Source organism: Triturus cristatus, chromosome 3_1, assembly GCF_964204655.1.
Source record: "Triturus cristatus chromosome 3_1, aTriCri1.1, whole genome shotgun sequence".
Lineage (NCBI taxonomy): Eukaryota > Metazoa > Chordata > Amphibia > Caudata > Salamandridae > Triturus > Triturus cristatus.
The window spans coordinates 502,866,225-502,893,453 of NC_140583.1; the positions used below are offsets into that span (position 1 = coordinate 502,866,225).

The 27,229-nt window shown below is 47.4% G+C and overlaps 1 protein-coding gene across 1 annotated transcript in view; it reads left to right on the top strand.

The window, feature by feature from the left end:
* Positions 1-27,229, top strand: part of UNC45A (unc-45 myosin chaperone A) — a 443,919-nt gene that overhangs the window by 408,269 nt on the left and 8,421 nt on the right. Inside the window, exon 18 of the mRNA XM_085644379.1 lies at positions 16,697-16,814. Within this exon, the coding sequence (XP_085500505.1) occupies positions 16,697-16,814 (118 nt within the window). The remainder of the gene's footprint in view (positions 1-16,696; positions 16,815-27,229) is intronic.

A 27,229-nucleotide genomic window follows, 5' to 3' on the forward strand; every position in this document is an offset into this window, starting at 1 on the left:
TGGTTTTAACTTTCTTGATGGCTTCTCCTTTTGAACCTATGCATAGTTGTCCTTTGAGACTGCGGTCTTTCAAAACGGTATTCCTTGTGGCTATCACCTCGGCTAGGAGGGTGACTGAGCTTCAGGCTTTGAGTTCAAAGCCTCCGTTTTTGACCATACATGCTGAAAGGATGGTCCTCAGGACCAGGGCTGCTTTTCTGCCTAAGGTGGTAACTCCCTTCCATCTGGGACAGTCCATTACCCTCCCTACTTTCTATCCTCCCCCTCACCCTTCCAAGGAGGAGGAGAGGCTTCACCGATTTGATCCTAAGAGGGCGATTAGTTTCTATCTGGATAGAACGAAGGATTTGCGACAGGACGATCAGCTCATTGTGGGCTACGTTGGACGCATGAAGGGCAAGGCGGTGCACAAGCGCACTTTATCCAGGTGGGTCATCTTGTGCATCAAGATCTGCTACACTCTGACTGGTAAGGAGCCTCCTCAAGGCATTAGAGCTCACTCCACCAGAGCTAAATCATCTACTTCTTATTTGTCCAGAGGTGTTCCTGTTTTGGACATCTGTAAGGCCGCAACTTGGGCCTCCCTTCACACTTTAGCAAAGCATTACTGCTTAGATTCCGAAGTGAGGCGGGAAGGCCATTTTGCGCGCTCTGTTTTGCAAGACTTTTTGGTATAGAAGGGTGGACACCCTCCTCCGGGAGTGGGACTGCTGTTGGGATTCATACGGTGAGGAATCCACAGGCAGATGTATCCATCAGAAGAACAAGTTACTTACCTTCGGTAACGCTTTTTCTGGTGGATGCATTATCTGCCTGTGGACTCCTCACTGACCCACCCTCCTCACCGTTGTCCACCCTTTTATACCTTAAAAGAGGTATTGGTTAATATGATTGTTTCATATTGTCATTTTGTATTGCCTCTATTTGCCTTTGTGTAGGTTTATAAGAAATGTTTGCTTTCTTTGCTGTTTCACTTTACACTGTGTGTATTGGTGTGAATTCTGTGTACCATGTATACATTGTTTCTATGGTCGGTCATCCCGTATGCCTTGGTGGCACGGAAAAAATGGGTGGAATTGACGTCATCATGCCAACGTGGTCTTCTTATGGCTCCTGTGACGTCATGCAGAGCCACGTACGGAGCCCTGGCATTGTGATGACCCCATCGGTGTGGAGAGCTAGGGAAAAAAGTTTCCGCAGAATGCTGGCGCAGGGGATATTCATAAGGTGAGGAATCCACAGGCATATACTGTATCCACCAGAAAAAGCGTTACCAAAGGTAAGTAACTTGTTCTTTAAGTCTAGTGTGGACATAAAGTCGCCTTTTAGTAGAAGTGTAAGCACTTGTTGAAGGGTAACCATATGGAAGTGTTCTGACAGTATGTATAGGTTTAATGGTCTGAGATCTAAGATTGATCGAAGAGACCCATCTTACTTGGGGATTAGGAAGTAAACTTAGTTAACTCCTGATCCTTGATGATGTAATGGAACTGGTTCTATAGCTCCTTTTGTTAGAATAGCTTGTACTTCTTGTTGGAGGAGATGTTGATGTTGTAGTGAGAGTTTGTGATTGCGAGGTGGAATATTGGGAGGATTGCTGATAAGCTCCAGGCAATAACCATGTTGGATAATGTCAAATACCCATTTGTCTGATGTTACTGATTGCCAAATGGGAAATAATTGTTTAAGTCTTGCCCCGACAGGTGTAAGATGGTCGGGGGGAACTGTAGGCAAGTCACTGTTTGTTGTGATATAGAGAGGTACTGGTTGATGTGCCTTTACCACTGCCTTTGAAATATTTTCCTCTATACCACCTATATAGAATCCTCTTGATGGTGAGGGTTGTGTGTTTGACCTGTCTGAGGACACATTTGGAACCGAGGAATTACCTTTGGATCCTCCTCTGTAAAATGAGCGGCGAAAGGAGCCTCTATAGTAAGGTGACTGAAGGGCTCCCATTGATTTTGCCACTTCTGTGTCTTTTTTCATTTTCTCAAGTTACTCATCTACTTGAGGTCCAAAAAGATTCTGTTTGTCAAAGGGGGTATTAAGAATGGTTTGTTGAACCTCTGGTTTAAAATCCGAGATTCTAAGCCATGCATGCCTTCTAAGAAGAATGGTGGTGTTAATACCTCTTGCTATGGTATCAGCAGCATCTAGTGCACATCTGATAGATGAATTAGATATAATTTTCCCTCCTGCACTAATTCTTCTTGAGTTTCTGGGACATATTGAAGTAACTGTTCCATTTCATCTAAGTGGGCCCTGTCATATCTAGCTAATAGGCCTTGTGTATTAGCTATACGCCAATGGTTGGTGGATTGTGCAGCTACCCGTTTCCCTGATGCATCTATTAGCTTTGACTCCTTGTCTGGAGGTGGTGCATCTGCTGTAGTTGGGGAATTTGCCCTTTTGTGAGCATTTCACTAAACTAGGATTTCAAAGGCAAATGTCCTCTAATAAAAATCGGATCAGTTGGGGGGTGGGTTTGTGTTTCTTCTCAACCGTAGGTGTTAGAATACGAGCCCATACAGGGTCTTTAAAAATCTCATCAGCATGGTGCATCATGCCCTTTAACATGAGTAAAGAGTGTGTTGTCCTATGTGATTTTCCTAAGGTCTCAAATAGAAAATATTTTCTTCTAGGAATTCCTCATGAAGTGTACACCCATGGTATGATGCTGCTCTGGAAATTAACTCTTGATATGCCGTGTTATCATCCGGAGGTAATGGCTTTGTAGGGTGCAAGTCAGGATCATTATCCATTGGAGGATCAGTGTTCTAATCGCTCCATGGATCTATAGGTAGTATACTATTATCACCTGTGTAATCGTTATCAGGCTGTGTATGCGGTGAACCCTGATAACTAAAGGGTTTGAGCCTGCTGGTGGTGGTGAATATGGTGGAGGAGTCTAATAAACAGAGTGAATAGGGCTTGTAGCTTTGTCCTTCTTCAGAGGGATTTTGTAACTTAAATCCTCTGAAATAAAGGTTCCTTTTAGAAGGTGTAACGCATTTAGCTAATATGTGTCCAGTATTTGGATTAATGTAGACCTTTTTCTGCTTAGGATCCAGCTGTTTTTGCATAACCTCTAGGATCGGTTCAGGAAGCCTATGATGTGCATATTTTGTTTTCGGTGGCGAATTTTCTGAGCCGAGCTAGATTTTTCCTTTCTCTACTTTGGAGCCGAAGATTTCGGTGTCGAAGGGAATTTTCTTGGCTTGATTGTCTGTTTCGTGCTGAGCCCGAGGGCGGGGCATTGGAATCACTGTCTCAGTGCCAACCATTGCCAAAAGGCAGTGGTGGCCAGATGCCTTATGTTCGTTGGAAGAAATCTTGAGTTACAAGGGGCTTTGCAACTCACGGCACCCTGTCGTGCTGGAACTTCTTCGGACTCCAGCTCGATTTCCATTTCGGTGTCTGATTCTTGGATAGAGAAAGCCTCCTCCTCTTCTGCTGCCGATGCCTCCATTTCCTAGTGCTCGGCATCTTCTCCAAAGATATCCGGGGTGTGTTTGATGTTCTGCCTCTGCATGTCCCTTCATCAAGCCAGACGGTCCCGTAAAACCATTTTCGACCAGAACGATCGACAAGTGTCACAATCCTCTTTCATGTGCTCCGGTGAGAGGCACAAGTTGCAGACTTTATGCAGGTCATTGCGCGGGTACTTGGAGTGGCACAGAGGACACAATTGAAACTGAGTCTGTTCTGGATACTACAAAACTGAGTGTAAGTCGACCGACCTGGCTAGGCCCGAAGGCTGTCAACAATGTCTTCTATACCAAATATAGTGTGTTTTCATATTTTTTAGACACCTGGAGTATGGTGAAACGCGTTCGAAACAAAACTGATGAGGGTACAGTGTGTTGCGCACCAAGAGGATCCCAAAGTATGGTGTCGTACCATAGTGCCTCAAACCACGTCCGAACCCGATGGCTGAAATAAAACAATCAGTTGATGCCCATGCGCACTATCACCGAAAGTAGGAGTCCCCTTAACCTTGTGACTGGAAAAGACTTCTTCAAGGAGAAACAACTTGCAAACATCCAGACCCAACACTAGATGGCAGGAGTATGCATAGCATGTCTATCTACCGCACACATGCCTCAAACCGTTCTGCCATAAAAAGCCCATCTATGAAATTCCAAACTAAGGGATCAAGAAATGTATGCCCTAAGGACACCGCCCCTGTCACCATCTAAGCTACTTACTTCTGAAGCGGAGGATGACTCCAATCCTGATGACTCATGTCGAGAAGTATACAGTTCAGGACAAATTAAAATCAAATGTCAGTTCACAGAGTAAGAGCAACTATTATTTTCCTCAGAGACAGTGAGAACCCTTACATCCTAATTATCCTTTACAATACTGACAAGAAATATTACTTTGATAAACATTATGGCCTCTATTAGAGACTTATGAACTGAGTAAAATGATTAGCATATCAGTGGACGTAATGGACCTATACCATATTATGGCAGATTACTGCTTCACCAGGTTTTTGTACGGATCACAGACACAATCAGCTCCTCAGTCTTATCAGCCACTCCAGATCCGTAGTCTCCAATACCTCCAAGATCAAGAGTAGACTCTCTGTGAAGATATCTCATCTGCACAACCTCCCAGCGATTATAGAGGCAGCTCAGGCAACTATTAGATTAGATACATCTGACGATTACCAGTACACTGATGTAGCAGAGCGATAATTTCCTAGTTCAAATAATCTAAGAGGAATGAGTTGGATGACTACATTCTGCTGGTGTGAAACACTAACACCTCCTCCGATTAACTCACCCAGGTAGAAAGAAACTTAAAAAGATTCGACCTTCCCAAGGAAGTCATACTAAAAGACTGTTTTCTATATGACGTTATAGAGCCTTCAAGGAGACCAGTAAGAGCTATTCCTCTGGTGGATCACATCTGGCAGGGTGGAGTTAAGCTGATGCAGATCCCAACCACAGTTGGAGCAATGGTCCCTAGACTGGACAAAATGTAATTCTTGCAATACAGCAGCTTGTTTGCTAGGTAAAACCAGACTCTGTTATAATGCAGGCTGCTCAACGCCAGTCACAAAATCCTATGATTCTTTATTCTGCACCACCAGATGGGGAAGCACACAGAATACATGGGTTGAGCAAAGATTTTTTTAAAAAAATGGCAGCAATTTCCATCAGAACTGACAGTGGCAATAGTTGGAAGATATAACCGCCAAATGTGGTCCGATATTGGCCTGTACCTGTACATGTTGCCAGAAGATAAAAAACTGGAAGACAAGACTAATCCTCAAGAAGGAGAGACCGCTTCCACAGAACTCATCAAACTACTATGGGCCTACCAAATATCTGCTCTCATCAGCTGGCCAGAGCAGTAATCCTCATGAGGTAGGAGTGGTTAAAAGCCATTTTGTTTTAGTCAAAAGTCCAAAACAAAATGATGGACATGTCGTTTGACGTAGTACTGTTCAGGAACACGACGACGCACTCCAGAATATTAAATTGGACACTGAACAGTCAAATCTCAAGGAACATTGCAAAAGTCTGAGCCACAATCCATTTATGACAAAGGAAGATAATACCCATACAGTGAGTCAAATAGGCAATACGAATATTCATCTTACGACCTAAGCAGTATCAGACCATATTATGTCCCTGAGCAACAGCCACCACAATACAGACAGTCACACACCCAGCCCTACAGTAGAGCCCCATCCAAGTACAGAATCGTTCAATAAAAGAGTTAGGACACTAGACGTCATTGACAACTCCGAGGCGCCAGCTGTCATCTTCCAAAGATGCATGGTTTCAGGCTATGTAGCTGGTAAAATTTCTGTGTTTTAAAACAAGTGTGAAATCTCTCCCGACAAGTGAGTATTAGATGTTATCCAATATAGCTCTACTCTACAATTTTTCCAGCATCCACCAAACAACACAAGAGTGCAACACAAGCACTTACATTTGTTGAAAGCAGAGATGCAGCATGCTACAAAAGTGAACCATAGAACCAAACCTGAAACCTCAATAAAATTCAGGTTTTATTCCAGTTACTTTCTCACAATGAAGAGGACGTCAAAATAATGGAACGGCTCAAACTACTCTTTTTGCAACCTGCCTCAAGCTTTTCAAACCTTTCGGGCTCAAGCTAAACAAAAGCAAATCCTACTTGACTCTGTTCCAAAGACTACAATTCTTAGGAGCAATCATAGACACATGGCACCAGCGGCTGGACAAGGAAAGCAATTGCTTATACAACAATAGAGAAAAAAATCTTCTCTCAATGCACATGGGGAAAACCTGAGATTGCCACAAAAAGCAACAAGAAAGGCCATTTCTAAGCAAGCAGGCATCTCCAACCCAACTAATGGGTGAATACACTTTTGATAAGGTAATACAAAATGTTTGCCTACACTTTTCCACTGATTCCCCAGCTGCCCAAGGTAATTGCAAAAATGAAAAGAGAGACCTGCAGACTCATTCTCATAGATCCCACCTGGCAGAGAGAGCAATGGTATCTATTAAGGACCTTGTACTTCTAAAAGAATTACCATCCTTTCTGCTAGGAACAACTTCAGACCTGCTATAGAGATCCCAGTGTTAAATACTTCATCATAACCAATAGTCTCTAAAGTTGACCGCTTGGCTCCTGAATTCCACAAGTTTCAGCACATAGATATCTCAGATAGACTATGGGAATATCTTGGCATGTCCAAAGCTTTATCCACTAATAAAATCTATACCGATAAATGGTAGAGGCCTGCATCCCTTTCAGGCCCAAGCTCACCATATCTTACTATACCTATTAGAGCTGGCTAAATCAGGACTGATGCATCCTTCAATAAAGGTTCACCTTGTGGCAATGTCATGTTATATTTGCTCCCCAAGCAAGACTTCATTATGGTCCACGATCTTTAAGGAGTCCCAAAAGGCCTATTTAGGAAGTATCCACCTTGAAAGACCTCGCTGATAGCCTGGGGACTTAATACAGTTCTTTTCCAATTGAAGAGTAAGGGACATCTAAGCTTTCACAATTACAAAACTTTCCTTAAAATTTGCCAGAGATTGTCTCGCTAAGAATTAACCCTAAATTCATTCTGAAAGTTCCAGCAGTTTCACTGCTGGAATTTCACATCAATTGATCTGGTGTTCTAAAAGTTTTCTTTCAAGAGCGCTCCAGAGAGAGCTTTACATTCGCTTGATGCTAGATGTCTTAAATTCTACCTACACAGAACCAAAGAATTAAGAAAATCAACCCAACTTTTTGTCTCTTTCTCTAACCTACTTCAGGGATTACCAGTCTCACAAAAAAAGAATTTCTAGATGGGTTTCAGAAACAATCGCTTAATGCCATGGTAAAGTTGGAAGACTTCTATCTGTCACGGCACAGTCAAAATCTATTCCACAAGAAGTATGTTGATATCTTTAGCACTTTACTCAGTTGTGCCACTTGTAGATATTTGCTGAGCAGCAACATAGAAAAGCAAGCCCACCTTCACAAAACACTGCTTTTTGGAGGCAGTAGCAGACAGATGCACAGCAGCAGGACACGTGTTTCTATGTCATCTTTTCAAGTAAGTACAGCCTGTCTATTTATCCCACTTTCCTCTACATGTTTTGTGTGTTAGTGTGTGTGTGTGCCTGTGTGTGTAATACATCTTGCTATTCTGCTTCAATCATGTGAATCTATGAATGATCCAATACTGAAGATTAAACAAGTTATTTATATGTAACTTTAGTTCTCCAGCATTGGTATCTCTGATAGATTCACATGTGGCCTACCCTCCTCCCAAAATAGAGGCTCACCTCAGGCAGTTCCTTGTAATTATACTCCATTCTTGTGCTAAGAATCAGAGGTGTGATGCCTTCTGAGAGGGGCGAGGTAAGGAGCACCCATGCTTCACTGACTTTAGATTGGGCCTTGAGGTGAATATTTTAATAATGGCGCACTGTTTGGACGTAGCCAGGCAAGCAGTGCCTTATACTGCTATGTTCAACTTACTGAGGGAATCCCACTTCGACGACTTGAAATGATTTAAGCATGTTAATCTTTGAATGATACCAAAGCTGGAGAATTACAGTTACAGGTAAGTAACTTTTTTCTTTTAAAATAAAAAATAACTAAATATGTGGGCGTGGCTTGGGTAGCCATCATCGCGGACGCAGCCTGATAGGGCTCCGTCCACCCACGCCAAAAATCCGTCGATATTCTGCATAAATCCTGCCCAGAGGAGTTTAAAACTGCTGCGACCTATGCCCTGAACATCCAGGACCCCTGTGTTGTGCTCGTACCTGAGATTGCAGTTCCAGAGTGGAGATTTTAGACGGGGAGATCCCGGAGAGACGTGGGCTGGGCCTTCCCCCAACGGACCGGCTGAGCTGAGGTGTGGACATTTCTGAGGAGGGCTCAGCTCTGCTAGCCGGAGAGGCGCTAGCGAGGCTCGCCAGCGGTTGCCGGAACCCCGTGCGGGAGCAGAGACTGGTCCCAGACTCGTAGTGAGGGTGCTGCTGCCCCCTCCCCGGCTTGGGACCCCGCCATCGAGTTTTCCGCATGACTGGAGTAGCGGCTGGGCCGGCCTACAACGCTTACTGCGACCGGGCCCGGTTGGCCCAGCTCATCTAAATGCAGAAGTAGCAGCGTCGGAGCCACATGTGAGGCTCCGGGTGACAATTAAAAGGCCTGTGTCTGGATCGGCTTGGGACGCTGCGGCCGGCGAACAGGAACTCCTCCTGTCTCCCCCCCCCCCCCCACCCCCCCGTGAGTGTACCTGGGGGCTCCTGATTTGGTAGGAAGCGCTGTCGCCGCCCCTCCCCCTCACAAGACACCATTTTGCGGCGCAGTTGGCGCTGGAGGGGGCCTGTATCTGGACTGCGCAGCCTGGGAGGCACTGGTGTCTGCGGCTGGCTGGGTCGATCCGATCCGGCGTGGAGTAGCGCCGTTGCTGAGGGGAGATCCGAGATCGCAGAGCACGCCAGCAGACACACGAGGTGGAAGAGGTGTCGCGGCTGACCCCCGCGTTGCTCGTCGCTGCTGCCCTCCCCTTTCTCTTGCCTGAGCAGCCGCGCGGGCGTTGGGGCGCGGTCTGCCGCCCCGGCAATGTCCAGCTGCTGTTGGACCCTATAGAGGTTGTGACCTAGAGCACCGCTACCGCCCTAGCGGAGATCCGGATCGGGCAGAGGTAGTGTGGAGTCGCCGTCCTGTCGAGACCCCATTCAGAGATCTGCGGCCTGGCCAGGACTTGGGTAGGCCCTGGGAGGACAGCTATCTCCCGCCCACGACCCCTGCTTGCAGACCTGCTTTTGCTTGACTGGACGCCCTCCGTGCCTCGCTGGTGTTGTTGCATGGCCTGGGCAGGCACACCTGAAAGACTTACCGATCTTCTCCGACATCGTCACCGCCCGACTTGGGACCTCTGCCGAATCCTATACCGTGGTGTCCCTCCCCCCTGTGTCCAGGGCCACCTCCTGAGATGGGCAAGGACAGACCCGGGTCATAGGCCACAAACAGGGCACCATTGATCAATTCACAAGGCCCGCCGGGGGTGCCACGAGCGGGGATGAGGGCGCTACGGCACCCGATAATGCGGCCCTCTTGGCGGCGATCAATCATGCGAGTGACACGCTAGATGCCAAGATCGGTGGGGTCCGAGGTCTCCTTTTTACGCCAAGATCTTCGCAAGGCAGTGGTACGCATTACTGAGGCTGAAACCCGGGTCTCGACGGTGGAGGACACAGTGTCCACCCTCCAAACAAAAGTGAACAAGCTCACAGTGGTGTCGCAGGAGCTGGCCTCCAGGGTATAAGATGCAGAGGGTCATGCAAGACGCAACAACCTGCGCTTTGTAGGCCTGCCGGAGGGATGCAAGGGTGGTTCGATGACCAATTTCATGGCCAAATGGCTCACGGGGATCATGCCAAAGGATCTCCTCTCCTCGTCCTTTGTAGTGTAACGGGCCCACTGGGCCTTGATGCAAAAACCTCCTCCGCATGTGGCTCCCAGGCCAGTCATCTCCAAAATCTTGAACTATGCTGATTGGGATGCAATCTTACGATTCGCCAGAACTCACAAAGACGGCTTTCAAAATGACTCTCACTCTATTATGGTGTTCCCAGATTACACGCGCCAGGTCCAGCAACCGCGCCAATCCTTCACGGCTGCGAAGCGCAGACTGCGTGAGCTGAACTTGCAATACATGTTGTTGTACCCAGCCAGGATGCGGGTGATCTAGAACTCCAAATCCTTTTTCTTTGACACCCCTGAGATCGTTTTTTACATGGACAGATGAGCGCCCTCAACTTAGGCCTAACTCTACACCTGTAGTTGACTCGGATTCCTCTCGCAGCTCGGATTCCTCTCGCATCTCACGTAGTCAGCAACCACGGCAAAATAAATCCAAAAAACAACGCGGCTCCGGATCAAGCAGGATGTCGGCGAGTCCAGAGCAGCCATCATGACAGTCCAGAAGCTGTATTCGTACACAAACTGCAAGTTGATTTGGGACTGGTCTGTTTAGAACATTTCTCACAATAGTCTACTCTGGGTGGGCGTGGGGCACGACCATGGAACTGCATAGCCACAGACTTATTGTGCCCCTTTTTAGGTCTCGCCTGAGCCAGCGCATGCGCTGCTCTGGCGAGACTTTTAGTAAGTGGGCTTCAAAAAGCTCACCACACGCTTTTTGTGTGGCCTAAAGCGTGCGGTTACGCACATGGTTACACGCACAGGCGCCATCTGGCTTTCCTCTCTCATCATGGTTGATTAAGCGCATCACTTGCGGGCACCCTTATGATTGCAGTGCCAGCAGTGTGTTTAGGTCTCGCCTACGCAGCGCGCATGTGCTGCATAGGAGATCTTTAGCCGTCGCTCTGCTCTCTTTAGAAGCACATACTCGTGCTTGTGGTGGCATTCACCTTGCGGGAGCGCGCAGGGGCGCACCACAAGCACGAGTACGTGCTTCTAAAAAAGAGCAGGCTGCGCGCGTGCGCGCACCACTCGCGTGCTTGTTCTTCTCATTCTGCTTCGGCCGCATGTTTATTTTTGCATCCCTGTGCTTTTCTTCCCTTTTTTTTGTCCACTTCCATCCCACCCCGGCCCCTTATCTTCACCCAATTCAGCCGTTATCTTTAATCCCATTCCGTCTCGGCGAAACCTCTCCTGTCTTCACCACGTCAGACTAAATGCTCCCCTCATGGTTATTTAGCAGTCCTTTCTCCGCCTTCTGGACTTTTATAGCCACCCTCGTTCACTGACTTTACTTTCTCTCCCAGGAGTTGAGAGTTGAAAACACCGCGGTGAAATGCAGTCCTCACAGCATCCTCGTGAGCCTTCCAGCCGCCTCCCGCGAGCACGAGCTGACCCGCCGGTGACTCACACGCCGCACCCTCCCTGACTCTCAGTGGGTCACGCTCCGAGACCCGCGCTTTTTTTTTTAATGTTTAAAGTTACATACCCTGGTGACTTCCACATAGCTTGTGAGTTTTTGTATACTGTGCTTGGTTTGATCATGTGCACTATCCAACATGACCCCTTGTACAGATCGTTCTTATTATGGGAAATTTATGCAAGCAGGATTCTCCATTTAAAAAAAAAAAATGATTTTTATACTGTCTAAAATGGTAAATGTATTCTGTTTTATATTTAATCGTACTTTCATGGTTTTGTCATAAACCAAATAAAGATCATTACTACTGAGGTGATGCGGATGGCTAGCACCTCCACTTTGAAAATTGTTCTGGCACCACTGCTCACATCTTCCCCTGCAAACTTATCCCCCCACCCTCCCTTGCCCCAACACACCGTTTCCATTCTCACATTTCCCCCAACCGCTTGGTCTACTCCCACAAATTCCATTCTCCCTTTCACCTCTCCCTTGCCTATGTCTGCCCTCTTCACCTGCAGCCACTTAACACCTTGCGTTCTCCCCCTGCGGCTTACCACCTTCCTCTCACGTCACCTGAATATCCGGAGGCCCTTTTTCCTACAGGCACATTTTCGGCACAGAACTGGTCTGCTCGCTGCTTCACGCGCCATGAAGGCATATGGGCTCGAAACATGCACTTTAAAACCGTCTACAGCCTGGAAACATGCAATACTGCTTCTCGAATAGTGTTGCTTTATATCAAACCGCACCTAGGCCTGCCCGCCCCACCTCATACATGCATTCTGCCTCCCACGCAACATCCTCATACCAGCGTGTGACCTCACTCCTCTCCCCCACACCTCCTTCTTTGCCAACTCAGAGGTGTTCGGACATTCAAAACCAACAAGAATTGGCATAGCCAATAGGTCTTGCCTTTGGGACCTTATAAGTATTTAGTTATGCAGCACAATATCCTTACTGCAACAACATTAACTGTTGCACAGCTAAACACTTATAAGGTCCCAAAGGCGAGACCTATTGGCTATGCGGGTGGGAAGGGATCCTTTGGTGTGGGTATGGGGGGGTCCCCCTGTTGGGGGTCTCCTATGTCACACACCGCGACAGATACTCCTATTTATTGGCAGTGGGGGGGGGGGGGGTTTGGGGAAATTTAGTTTTGATGTGTTTGAGTTATTATGTTTCTTTTCACAGGCAGGCCATGATCTCTGTGCTCTTCTCCCTGTAACTTCAAGGGGTGATAATGTCAGGTGATGCTACTCTTGTTGGGGATCTAACCGTAGTGTCTTGGAATGTCAGGGGTCTCCTCAACAAAGTGAAACGTTGGGCAATCTTGCGCCAAGCAAAAAGCTATGTGGCGGACATCCTACTTTTACAGGAAACCCACTTTTTAGGCACCAAGGCCCCTTGTCTAGCTCGATTTGGTTTCCACCTTGTGTACCATGCTGGGTTTACTCGGGGTTTCAGAGGGGTGGCTATTCTCATCCACCGAAGAGTCCAATTCCAATACATTGCACACAAGGCGGATCTGGGAGACCGCTTCCTCTTTGTCACATGCACATTGTCCGGGTAGTGGGTCACCATTGGAAGTATCTGTGCGCCTTCCGCCCCCCCCCCCGGGAACTGCATGTATTGATAAACTGGTGGCAACATGTGGCAACATACACGAGAACCTGACTCTGCTGGGGGCGACTGGAATGACACCATAGGGCCACTGGACCATCAACGTAGCCCAGACAGCACACCTTTACTGGGCCAAACTAAGCTACATACATTAGTCACTTGGGATGGGAAGACGTGTGGCGCGAATATTCCCACCAAACATAACTTTACTTATGTTTCCGCGGTGCATGGGTCACAATCGCAATTAGATTATTTTTTGTTCCACGGATACATCTTCATAGGTTTAACCGTGTGACACACCTGCCCCACGGGCTCTCAGATTAGTTTACAGTTCCACACGCGCTCCCGAAAACCCCCCTTCGGGTGGCGTATGTCCCCGCGGCACCTACGGGACCCGGCATACCTGGATATGCTCCACAAAGCGGTCACTACATATTTAGAAGATAACTGCCTCACGGCCCCTTCTCTGACTATTTTATGGGAAGCCCTAAAACCGATGATCCACGGTGCTGCGATTAGTTATCGTATGAATGAAAAGCGGGTGCGACGGGAGCAGTTGGAGGCTCTGGAGTCGCGTCAAGCGACGTTGGCCTCCGAGCTCGATCCTAACGCTACTATTCATCGGAACCAACTGCAGGCGCAGCAGGATCTTCAGCAACATCTTATTGGTGAAGCAAAGGAGATCTGGGAGGTGTCACAGCACCGAATCTACCAATGGGGTGATAAGTCCAGTAAGATGCTCCATAGACTCTGCCAGGCGGATGGGTCCCTGGCGGTTACCCCTGCCATTCGTGGTATAGATGGGTCCCTACACACGACACCACAGGGGATTGCTGCAGAATTTGCCCAGCACTTTACGGCCCTCTATACAAGACACAAACAAATTTTGTCGGAACTGATTGCCAAATCTTTAGTAGATATTCCCCCTGCCGACTCCCTGATCATCTCCGCGAACAACTAGACGCTCCTATTACAACAGATGAGCTGACTGGGGCCCTCAACGCGTTCCATCCTGGTCGCGCTCCCGGATCTAACGGGTTCCCAATGGAATTCCTAAGGCCGAACATACACACCTTAGGGCCCCATCTGTTGGCGACCATTCAGGGGGCCACAGAGTCCGCCATTTTGCCAAGGGATTGGCGCCACGCAGAAATAGTACTTTACCATAAGCCCGGCCAGCCCCAGGATGACCCCTCTTCGTATCGCTCCATTTCTCTTATAAATTTTGAACCAAAACTGTTGGGGAAGGTGTTAGCCGATCGCCTGCAGAGTTGTATCGGTGACCTGATCCACCCGGATCAGTCGGGCTTTATGCCACATAGGGCTACTCGATATACTATTTGACGAGTTCATAACGCCTTGGCGGCAGCCCGATGTTGGGCCGACCGGCTGTCCTGCTTCTTGCTGACATAGATAAAGCGTTCGACTCCCTGAGCTGGGTATATATATTCCAGCTCCTCGAGGTGATAAACTTTGGGCCTCGTTTCCTGACGTACGTACGCCTGCTTTACACGGAACTGACGGCGTCGGTCCGGATTGCAGGACACCATTCACAGCCTTTCTCTATCCAGCAGGGTACTAGGCAGGGCTGTCCCCTCTCTCCATTACTGTTTGCTCTTGCAATTGAGCCCCTGGCGGCATGGGTTAGGAGCGACCCGGTCCTTCGAGGATTCGACTGATCCCGGTCGCGCTCGGACCGTATAGCTTTATACGCAGACGATGTTCTCTTTTTTATGACAGATCCTTGGTATTCGGGACCCCGTATATTGGAAATCCTCAGGGTATTTGGGGGAACTACGGGCCTTCACGCTAACCCCGCCAAATCTATACTTTTGCCGGTGTGCGGGCATCAGGGACGTGACACCTGGGCTTCGCTACTCTCCCGCGCGACTCATGGCTTCAAATATCTCGGCATTTATAGCTTCCTGTGTCCGAAAGTCTCCTGGGCTCGCAATATTACTCCATTATTGGCTGGCCTTAACAGCGAAACCGCTGTGTGGTCTTCTCTCCCTGTATGGGCGCTCCGCCATTTTTAAAATGGTGTCACTGCCCCGGATCCTGTATCAACTCCAGAACTACCCATAGCCTATTCCACGCTCATGGTTTGCGCAAGTCGCAGCCATACAAAATAAATGTATGTGAGGTGGTCAGGGTGGCGGTCCGTACATGTACACAATCCACATATTGCGGAGGTATTGCCGCAGCAGATATTTATGCTTATTATGTAGCATCTCATATCCTGGTAATTAACGAATGGTGGTATAATTCCCCCATGGATCCAGCGTATTCGGCTGAACATGCTGCAATGGACCAGGTCCCGCTTCTTCACCTATTATACAGCTCCGTCCGTCTAGATCACTTGCTGCCGGCTGGCAGGGTGGTGATACAATTTTGGCGGGCTAAAACCCGACAGATGGGCTGACAGGGGACACTTACTCAAATGACTCCCCTATGGTAAGGCACATACCTCCGCTCCGTGACGACACTGAAGGGGTTTAGAAGGTGGGATCGCGTTAGGATCTCGACCCTCAGTGATGTAATGCATGGCACCACAATGAAGTCATTTCAACAACTGCAGGCAGATTTCGATTTACACAAATCACAATTTTATAAGTTCCTTCAACTCCGACACGCACTTCTCCCTCAGATCCGTACGTTAGAGTCCCGCCCTGAGCTTCAGCCCATAGAGGGACGATTGCTTATGGGAGATCTTGGACCTCACAAGATCAAACTGGTATATCAGACACTGACGACCCATACACCCACCACACTGGACAACACACGACTTGCATGGCAGGCTGATATACCCGAAATCATCGCCAGCCCAAGGGGTGCGGCAGTTTCCATGCGTTTTCGGCTCATCCAATTCAAATATATACACCATGCATATTACACAAGGGTACGCCTATGGCGGATGGATGTTATCCAATCCCCCACATGTCTGAGGTGCGACAGGGAGGAGGGGACATTCTTACACACAGTCTGGAGCTGCTCGGCATTACGGCCTTTTTGGCGTTGAATCAGATCATGCCTCCACTAGGTGCTGTCATGGGATCTCCCACTTGATCCACGACTTTTCTTGCTACATTCGACAGAGGATATCGGGGAGGTAATAGGTATAAGCAGCACCTATTGTTTTTAGCTCTCACGGTGGCCAAGAGGGACATAGCGCAAATGTGGAAGGCAACATCGCCCCCGACTTTAGACAAATGGAAAACTGAGCTGGATAAATGTATGGGGGCTGAGATTGCTGTTTTTGAGACCCGAGGGTGCCCTGTTAAACATCGCAAAATATGGACTCGATGGGCGGACTATTGTGGTATCAACCTTCCCCCCTTGCTCGAGGTGGACCCCTGAGAATGGCCCAGTTTTTCTTGTGCTGTTCTATTCCCACTGTATGTTCTAAAATGGGTATATTGACATGTTTGATGTTGCAAGCTATGACGAATGCACCGCTTGGTCGAATATGGAGACTTGACCCTGTCTGTGAGTTTTTCGTTTATGTCACCTACATGTTTGGTGGGTGTTGTTATAAGTCAGAAATATGGTTGTTGGAACAATCAAATTTTTCACCTCTCTTGCTTTGGTGGGGCTGTGACCCCTACGTATTGCAAAACAACCAAATAAAATTTGTTGTTAAAAAATAACTAAATATGATTTCAGCTTCCTGCACTTCTACACACATTTCTCTGTCTTTTTTTGCAGGCAGAAAATCCTCAAAGAGAAGGCATTGCCAATGATTGAGGGTTACATGTTTGAGGAGCATGACATGATCCGACTGGCTGCCACGGAGTGCATGTGCAATATGGCAATGAGTAAAGAGGTGGGGAGGAATGTATAATTGCTATGACATGTAGTTTAACTTTGATTGATCTTCCTTTGTGACCAGTTTGTTATTCTGCCTGCCTTTGAGTCCTGGATATATTGTTATATTTTCATTCACTTTTTGGACTGTTTATTCCTTTTACATGAAATGGAATGCCCATAACCTTAATTTTTTGTTACAGTGTCTGTAGCCACTGTTCAACATGCAGTACTGTACCAAGAACAAATGATGATTCAGATAACTTTGTTTTGACCAGCATCAGTTATGTGGGTGTTAGTGTGATTTATGACCTCGAGTTGTCAAGTTTTCACCATATTATCTGGGTTGATAAATGTTAGGAAAATCATCATAGACCTTTTCAGAGCTTTTTATATTTACTTTCCATTTTCTTGTCCTGTTAGTTTCCTGCGTTTACTACATGCTCCTGTTTGTTTACTTTTTTTGCCAGACAGTTTTCATTGTTATTGTTGAGGCTGTATGGTGGTCCATTTCCAGGCTGGCTTCAGGGGTTTACTGCTCTCCTAACCTTTTCCAGGCAAAAGCATGGGCATTAGGCATAGTTGTGCCCTGAAATCGGACGGCTAGCAGGAGCGATGGCGAAAAGCATCTCACTGCTCCGCCATCTTGGCCTGGCCCCCTTGCTTTAGTTTCAACATAGCCGTAGTCCCTCCTGTAGTAGTAAGATGTACCTATATTTACTCGCACTCACCCTCATCAGGAGATGGAAATTCAGTATTTGACCAGAGGGATAAGCTGGTTGTCTGGTTTATCATTAGGACAAAAACAATGATGTTTGATTACTTGAAAGGTTTGTTCTTCATTGCCCCCTCGTTGTCAAGGATCTCCCTGTCCCCTAGGCGTGTGGACGATTCCAACACTAACCCCAATATTTGGTGTTACTGCTCTTGGCTTATGTTATTCATCTGTATTAGGCCCAGTGGACAGGATCCCCCCTCAGGTTCAGCTGCACAGAAGAATGCTGCAAGGACATTTACTTACCTTTTAGACTAAAAACACCATATGCCCACTCTAACTTAACTTCCTGGTTGGGCCAAATGTCATTGATGTGAATTGCATGTTTGTTCAAGCGTCCGTGATGTTGAACTCTTCTACCTTGATTGTGCCGTGCATTCTATGGTTGGCCTTGTTTGACCACTGTTCAGTCACTTATTCTTTCACTGATTTTTTTTATATACCTGTAGTTGCTGTGTTCAGGTTACTACTGAAAATCCCATTGCCCTGAGTTTTTTATTTGTCCTTCACAGCATTTTTTTCTGGGGATTAGGTATGAATATTTACCCACCAAGAATGTCAGGTAACCTCCCCAAAAATGCTTTTGTATTGTATTTCGGGATTATCCTACAGGCCTCTCAAAAGATTTTGAAAATAATCTCACCCACAACTTTTCGTGGCATGCCTCATCATTGGCGATTTTTCACATCTATGAGAAATAAAATATCATAAGAAATTGTCCTATAAGATAGTGTTTAACAGACACTTTGAGGGGGTCCTGCTCTGCATTGATTCCATGAGCTTGAAGAGAGTTGTGCAGTGTCTACACACCTTGGGTAAGTGCCCCATCTCATATGAAAGGAAAGGACGACGATTTCTTATGATATTATATTGCCTCTTTTAAATAATATTTTAACCCTACAGGTACTTCTCTCATAGGAGAGGTTCATAAATTGAGAGCATTGGGCCTCATTAAATCTGCAGGGAACAGAGTAGCCCTGATGAAGGCTGGAGACCTGTTTTAAGCTGTATTGGATCACTGCAATTATCCAAAATACATTTCTTAGAACTCCTAGCAATGGTTGAGTCCGCCATGGTGGTATTCACCAACCATGATGTGGTAAATCGCCGATGATGAAGCATGCCACAAAAAGTTGTGGGTGTGACAATTCTTCAAAATCGTTTGAGATTCCTGTGGGATAATCCTAAAATAGAATACAATTTTTTGGGGGGGGTTGTTCACCAGCCATTCTTGGTGATAATATGAGTAGGTACGGATAGCAGGTTCTTTCCCCTTATCATAGGGAGCATATGGTTTTGCCTCCCATAGGGCAACAGTCATGCTTAGTCATCATCATCTTGCCATGTAAGTGCCCCTGGGTCTTGCTTCAGTCTCCAACTTATCTCTTGCCCTTAGACTCAAGGGGTCATGCTACAGTGACTGATTTCAGGAGAAAGCTTCACAAATGAAGATTGGGTTTTTACGGTCTTTAGGTTGAAGTTAATGTATGATGTTTGTTCCTAATTTTGGATCTGGTGCTGCGGGTTAAAACTGAAGTTTTTCACCCAGAGCTCTGTAAGCCCACAGTATGACTTTTCTGTGGCAGGCCATGCTTCCCTTCTTTTCAGTTTCGACTCCTTGAATATTTCCCACACTTCATTGTATTTTATGAGTAAGACTTCTGTTCATTCCTGAACTGAAAGAGCAGACAGTAAGAGACAGGGGATGATCATCCATCTACAGTCTTCCATTGCTCCCCCGTGCATTGTAAAAATAACCCTACTTGCATTCATACATGATATAATTTCAAAATAGACCATATAGGGAAGTAAAATGTGATTGTCGGTCCGTCGAGTTGTCAGTACCTACAAAAGTGTAGGAAGAGCCAGATGAATACATCTTTCATATTTTGAGACTACTGCTATACTGTTATACAGCTCAACAAGGCTGTAAGACCCAGGAAAAGTGTATACTGATTCCACAACTATTGGATTGAAGGGAAAATGGGGCATGATTAGAGAAAGGGCTGAAACGGATACAGAATTTTTGAACTGATAGTTGTAGTTGGCACTAAGCAGGGAGCTAGGAGGGCACAATAAAGAACATATGTTTCATTTTTCATGGTTCTTATCCTCCTTCTATGCTCTAGTCTAGTAGAGTTAGGATTCAAGTAGAAGTAAAAGTGACAAATTTCAATCTAAGCAACATAAATTGATGCCATTGGAGTTATACAGATGGAGGTGGCACAATAATGGCATCGGAAAGTAACAAATGCACAGTTTTGTTACAGTAAGAGCCATGCAATGCCTGCTTATTGAAAAATGACCACACAGAATAATTTTCAGTCGCTGCAGAAACTACAGCTAGAGGATCTACGTCCATAGAGTAACCCTTCATACTTTAAAAATATTTTCTAGCCGCAGATTCCTTACCATAGAATTATCCCCATTCGTCAGACTGGATCTGATAATTTTCAAGCAGTACCCTGCGTGACGGTATGTTGCTTGGTTCACCTCTGCGTAGGCACTATGAGTGACATATGCAGTACCTATATAGGTGCCACCTTGCCGTGCTGATGTCAGTTTTTTCCTTTCCACAACAAATAGTACAGATCCATGAAGAGCTACCCCTCAATCACCTTTTTGCTCTCTTTTTTCAACTTTTTGTCAAACACTTTTTTGAGAAATACTTTCTCCTGGTGTGACAGGATGTCTGCCAAGAAACAGGCTGATTTCAAACCATGTGGCGCCCGTCACAGACAAATGTCTCCCTCAACTTCCTCACTGCCCGATGACGGGCGATCATGTCATGATCAAGATTCCCGTCGCTTTGAAGGTCCCGCGACCGCTCGCAGAGATGCACCGCTGCATCAGGTGGTCCCCCCTCCGCCTCTTCCACCGGTCAAAGTCCTTGTCTGATAAGTCGCACATTAAAAAGAAATCTGAGAAGTCAGAGATGTCTTTAACTTCTCCGCATCTGTCCAAATCCTCGGACGAAACGAGGGATCATCAGCACTCCAGGCTCCGTGCCTCTGCAGAGCCTCGAACAGGGTCAGCTCCGCACTTCTTTGATTTTCCAGAGCGACCTCTGCCTAACTAACAGAATTCTATGAGACAATGCACATCATTTCTGAGTGTCTCGACCCTCCTGAAGTGCCTATGGGCCTCATGGGTTCGCTAGAGACCCCTACTGGATTCCTGCAAGCAAGTACGCCCTTGGCACTAGTTGGACTACATTGATCTGATGCTGTATATGGAGCAGCACCGCCAGTAAGACTGAGACCTTCACGGATGCTTGCTCCTATACCGATGTCCCCAACGCCGTTTATTTCCATTCATCCCCATAGTCCTTGACTCCGACACAGAGCAGGACTGGTGTCACACGACACCAGTTCCTTTTGTCTTTGGCAGGCCTTGTACAGATGATGGATGGCAGGAGTATGGTGACCCTGATGAATATTGTCACCCATTGAATGATACGAAAAGCCCTTCTATGAGTATCTGGCTTGGTCTTCCCTTCTACTATGGCTACGGAAGAGGGGGCCACTTTCGCTATGGTGGTGCGTAGGGCGGCTGAAGTCTAGGACCTTCAGCTGCCCTCAGTGGCAGTCAAGACTAATGTCTTGACAGAGGTGCTTCAGTCAAGGACTTCCCCTTCTGAACCCTTGCTCCACTTTAATGAATTACTCACCAAAGACCTCCTTGGGGCTTTACAGGGCTTACGTGCACAGGACAATTGGCCACTGCCCTCCTCCGGGGCACCCCAGTTTCCTCACTCAGCACCCCATTCCGTAGAGTGGCACATTATCTTCCACTCCACAAGATAGGAAATCCAAGAGGCTACATACCTTTGTAAAGGGAATGTGTTCTTCCGCTAGCCTAGTACTGCAGTCAGTGAACACTGCATGCCTCTTGGGCTGATTTCCCACACAATTTGGGACTCAGTTGTGCAAGTGCTGCTTATGGTTGTCAGGAAACAGGCCTTTTGTACCATGTCCCGGTTCCCCAGACAGGATTGTGATGGTGCATGTTGAGATCAAGAAATCTGAACTTGTTAGACGATCCCTTACTTGGCGAGGCACAGTAGGCACACTGAGCACTTTTGACACGCTCCCTTTGGGATTTATACTGACGCAGTCAGAAGCAACCAGTGCTTGGCTTACTGATTGACTTCCGTGACCACGCCCCCTGATGTTGTGTGTTCCCTGGAGGAATCAGCTTCTTGTTTGCTACTCTTCGGCCCCTTTCAAAGTCTTATTGAAGGAATACGGTATACTTTTCCCCATACCGTAGTGCCTTGTATTGGAGACTGTGTTCCTTGGCGCCTTGAATCCTCGTTCCCGCATTCCAGCTCAGCAGTTCCTGTTTTTTGCTGAGCCAGCAACGTGAGTGCTCTTATTACCCGTCACTTCTCTCCGTTGCCCTGTGCCTACCCGCCCAATTTCCCTCTCTGGTGTGTTTTGCTATGCAAGCTCTGGCTGGTCAATATCCAGCTCGGCATGGCATTTTGATACACACATGCACGCTTCCCTGAGTGCTTTTGCCCCCACTGTAAGGAGTCTTCCCTCGCTCCCGGGTTGCTCACAGACGCCCGTATCAGCTGTTTATGAGACATTGTTTGCATTGTTGGCTACAAATATTTCTAAAGTCAACAGAACTTTGTTTTTGTATTTTCTTTGGGCTAAGACCATAGACACACTTTTTACATTCCTTACACCTGGAAAGACTCTGCTCTCATGTTCCTGCACTGTATGGAGGAGTGAAGACAACTCCCCCTACTAGACTCCATATTGGGCCCTGCACCCATCGTTGGCTGGTAAGTTGATTAGTGTTATTTTCTTGAGCATTGACATGCAGTATCACAATCGTTAAAAGTGCACCTGCATAAATAGGGTAATAGGTGTCCTTCTTTGCAGCTCCCTGTGTGTCCTGTTGACGTCTATGTCTACTTGTTTTGGGCAAGTGGAGAAGAGTGGGAATCACTCTGGGTTGTAATCCCCCTACCTTTTGGAGGCAGTTAACTGTGACGGAAGATATATCTTGGTCCGCCAGACGCTGTCCTCAAGGGGTGAGGGAAATTCATCTTCGCTCCTATGGAATTCCTGGTGACAAAGGCTCAGTCAAGGAGCCTGGGGCTCGACAACGGTCTTGGAGGAGGCCCAAGCCATTTTCTCTCAGGCTTTAGTCATCGGAAGCGATGCAGCAAAGTTTGCCATTTGTTGTGGTCTAGACATGACCGACTCACTGAACATATTAATTTTTTCGTCGGTGGCACTTTGGTGCAATGCCTGGCTTTTGGGGTGAGTGCTTTAAGGACTTTAGGGCTACGGTCAGGTCTTAGGGTCACTCTATGGCCCCTCGCCACTCCCAGTCCACCTTTCGCAGCCACAGAAGGGGTTTCCAACTGCATCAATACCCTCCCAGCCACCACAGCCAGCAAACTTCCACACTTTTTTCGTGGGCGAGGACGCGGTTCCCACAGACCATGTGGGACAGGTAGCCAGATGTCAGGCCAGTGCACCTTCCCCTTGGCAGACTCAGCCCCTAAGCCCCTTTAGTTTGCCTTCCTACCATCACGGGAATCCATTGGAGGCAGAATAATTCACCTGATCCACTGGAGGTTAATAACTTCAGACCGTTGGGTACTATAAACTGTACAAAGGGGCTACTCCATCATCTTTGTAGCTACCCGTCCACCCATGCCACCCACTTACGATTGGTTGATGGAGAACCATCTTCCCTTACCCTGCCTGGAAGTGTTGGCCCTCTTGGCCAAGGAAGCTAAAGACAGAGTGCTGAAATCAGAAAGAGTTGGTTGCTATTCCTGCTACTTTCTGGTGCCCAAGAAGAACGTAGGCTTTCGTCCTATACTAGGTCTGTGCCCTCTCAATCTCTTTCTCAAACAGGCGAAATTCAAAATGCTGCATGCTTTCTCAAGTTCTCTCTGCACTGGATCCAGGAGACTGGATGGTGGCGTTGGACTTGCAGGATGCTTATTTTCACATCCCCATCGTGCCCGCTCACAGACGTTACCTGCAGGTCATGGCGGGCCAGGAGCATTTTCAATTTACTGTGTTCCCCTTTGGCCTCCCCTACACCTCTCTGGTGTTCACCAAGGTGATGCCGGTTGTTGCAGCACACCTGCAGAAGTCTGGCATTCCAGTCTTCCTCTCCCTGAACGATTAGCTGTTGAAGGTTGGCTCGCCCTAGGCAGTTGTCTTCCACCTTCAGACTATGGTGAACCCCCTGCACTCACTAAGGTTCATTAACAACGTGCCAAAGTCACACTTGACTTCCTCTCAGATGCTCCCTTTCATCTGAGCTGTTCTTGATACAGTGCAGTTTTGGGATTCTGCTCCGGAACAGCAAGTCTAGCATATTCAGGCTATGATACTGATGTTTCAGTCCCTATCTTGGGTTTTGGTGGCACAGACTCTGAAGCTGCTGGGTCTCATAGTCTCCTGCGTCCTGATAGTGAAGCATGCCCGCTGGCATATGCGGACTTTGTAGTGGGAATTGACATTTCAACTGGGAACTGCAACAGATTTGCAGTGTTGGCTGACAAATAGTCATTGGGTCCGCAGCAGACCCTCTCCCTTCCCCAGCCAGAACTGACTGTAGTGGCAGAAACATCACTCCCGTGCTGGGTCCACCACATGAGTAGGTGAAGATCGGAGAACTCTAGTATCCGGCGGAGTTCGAACTCTGCATAAACTAATTGGAGCTTCGGGTGATTCACTTGGCATTGAAGGCCTTTCTTCCCTCCATCAAGGGAAGGCTAGTGCAGGTGTTCACGGACAACACCACCGCCATGTGGTACTGCAACAAGCCAGGCAGGGTGGGGTGGTGGTGGTCAGGAGGCTCTGCTTACTGGACATGGCTGGAACACCAAGGCATCTCCCTGGTGGTTCAACACCTGGTAGGCTTTCTGAATGCCAGGGCGGATGAACTCATCCATCAATGTCTAGCGGATCACGAATGGCGTCTCCATACAGAGTTGGTGTACCGTCTCTTTCAAGAGTGGGGAGAGCCTTGGTAAGATCTATTGGTCACCGATAAGAACTCGTAATGTCGGCAGTTCTGCATGCTGGAGTTTCCACGGGGACTCTCATTCAGAGACGCTTTTAATCATGAGTGGAGATCCAGCTTCCTGTACGAGTTTCCGCCGATACCACTCCTGCCCAGACTTGACTTCTTAAGAAGATCAGGAACAACCGGGCTGAAGTTATTCTTGTGGATCCCGATTGGGGAAGGAGAGTTTGCTGTCCCGAGCTGAGCATGAGTATTAGATCTCCGGTCAAGCTGCCTCTTTCGGAGGATCTTCTGTTGTTGCAACAGGGGAGGTTCCTCTACCAAACCTGCAAACCCTCCTCCTTCATGTATGGAAATTGAGCGGTGACAGTTGACGGCCTTTAATCTTTCTTCCGAAATCTGTGATGTTATTCAGGCAGTCAGGCGTCCGTCTACGAAACCCTTATATGCCTGCCACTGGGGCAAATTTGTGGCATGTTGGATATTGAGAAACACTGATCCCCTATGTGCTCCTCTTTCTCAGGTCTTACTATTTGTTCTTTATTTGGCCCTACAGGGCCCTGCTCTAGGCACAGTTAAGGGCTTTCAGACATTTCTGCATTTTTGCTGCGGTTGCCAGACCAACCTTCCTTATTTAATTTACCTGTTGCAACAAGATTTCTCATAGGTTTGCCATACGTTTTCCCCCCAGGTCATTCATCATACTGCAGTGAGATTTAAACTTGGGCCTCACTTTCCTGATGTGCACGCCTTGTGAACCATTACACTACTGCCCTCTTCGGACCATTAAAGACCAATTTTTCTGGTGGTCATTACATCAGCCAGGAGGGTCAGTGAGTTGCAGGCACTCTTGGTGCATCCTTCGTATACTACTTTCTACCCTGACAAACTCGTTCTGCAGGCACGTGCCTCCTTCCTTCACAAGATAGTCACTAGTTTTCACTTAGGCCGGGCCATCACCCAACCTACCTTTTTTGCCCTGCCTCCTCCTTCTAAGGAAGAGGAGAGGCTCCACCGTCTGAACCCAAAAAGAACATTGTCGTTCTACATTGACAGCACAAAAGAATTCTGGGTGGATAACCAACTTTTCATAGGGTATATCAGGAACAAGAAAGGGAAGGCTGCCAGTGGGTTAGACACCTCACCTGATACCGGCTTGGTCTCTCCTCTCACTGTGGCTACGACGGAGATGGCCTCTTTCACTACCAGTGGTGGCTCCTCCGCTAGGGTGGAGGAGCGTCTCCTCACTGCTCTTTGAGCAGTGCAAAAAAAAATAATAATAATACCATTATGTTATTTTTTTATTTTTCTGTAGGAGTCGTTTGCATTCTCTAAGTGTGAATGACCAGTTGGCCGGCCCTCTTGGGCCGACCTAACCGTCATGCGCACTTTGCATGTTCTCCACTGGGCTGTAATGCAGCCTAGGTGTAAAACATGCTCCCAGCCCCTATCTGAGCCCGAACCACGGCGCTCAGACCAATCACGATGCTACTGTCATGGTGACAGCAGTGTCTTGATTGGCTAGTAGAGTCTGGGAGCCTGGGTGCCTCTGTTCCGTGCTGCCAGTGCCGAATAAAGAGTGTCCCGCCTCACCACCCCCATTCTGAGGCAGCCGCCACTGTTCACTACTATGGTGCAGAGGACACCTAAGGTCCTTGGCCTTCAGCTTCCCTCAGTGGCAGTCAAGATTAATGTCTTGACAGAGGTGTTTCAGGTAGGGACTGCCATTCCCAAATCCCAATGGATAGTGCTCTGTATAAAGATCTGCTATGCACTGGCTGAGAAGCACCCACCTGAGGGCTTGTGCGCTCATGCTACCAAAGCCAAAGCTGAAACCACTTTGTTAGCTCGCAGAGTTATATTCCTGGACGTCTGTCAGGCTGCAAAGTGTGATTCCTCACACATGTTTACTAAACCCTACTGCCTGGACAGTCAGGTCCATCGGGATGGGCTTTATGCCCGTTCGGTCCTGCAGGGCCTTCTGGTCTGTTAGGTTCACTGACTCACCTCCGGGAAGGCAACGAGTTACTTACTTTCGGTAACACCTTATCTGGTAGAGACTCCGTTTAGCCGCAGATTCGTTACTTACCCTCCCATATTCCATGCTCGGCGACCAGATTAAAGAATGAGATGGTGCCCATATAGGTACAACAAAAAACAAGAGGGGACAGGGCACAAAAAAGGTCCAGTACACAGGCCACAAGGTATGAACTGTGAAAATAAGAGGTATGCTGTTCCTACAATGGGAAGGGAGGTGCGGTCCTAACCAAGGGTGCACACGTGGAGAATGCTCCTAAAAGGAGCAAGAGCCCTCACACACCCCAAAGGATGTCATGCTTCATCATCGGGGTGCTCCTCGTTGGGCCGGCGCTGCATTGGTCAACGCGCTCTGCAGGGGACCCTTTGCTGGAGATCTTTTACCTGTGATCTTGGCCGATGATGAATAGGGTGTGTGGTATGTGTGGTGTATATAAGAGTGAGTAGAGTGCAGGGAGGGTGTGAGCAAAAAATGACTATGAGAACCAGCTGAACCAACTTTAATAAGCCGGTTCTCTGTTATGATTAAAAATCTTCGATATTTGCAAGAAAAGGATATAGTAATCCTATCAAGCATGTGTTAAGTATGGATGTGGGTGTACATGTTTCAT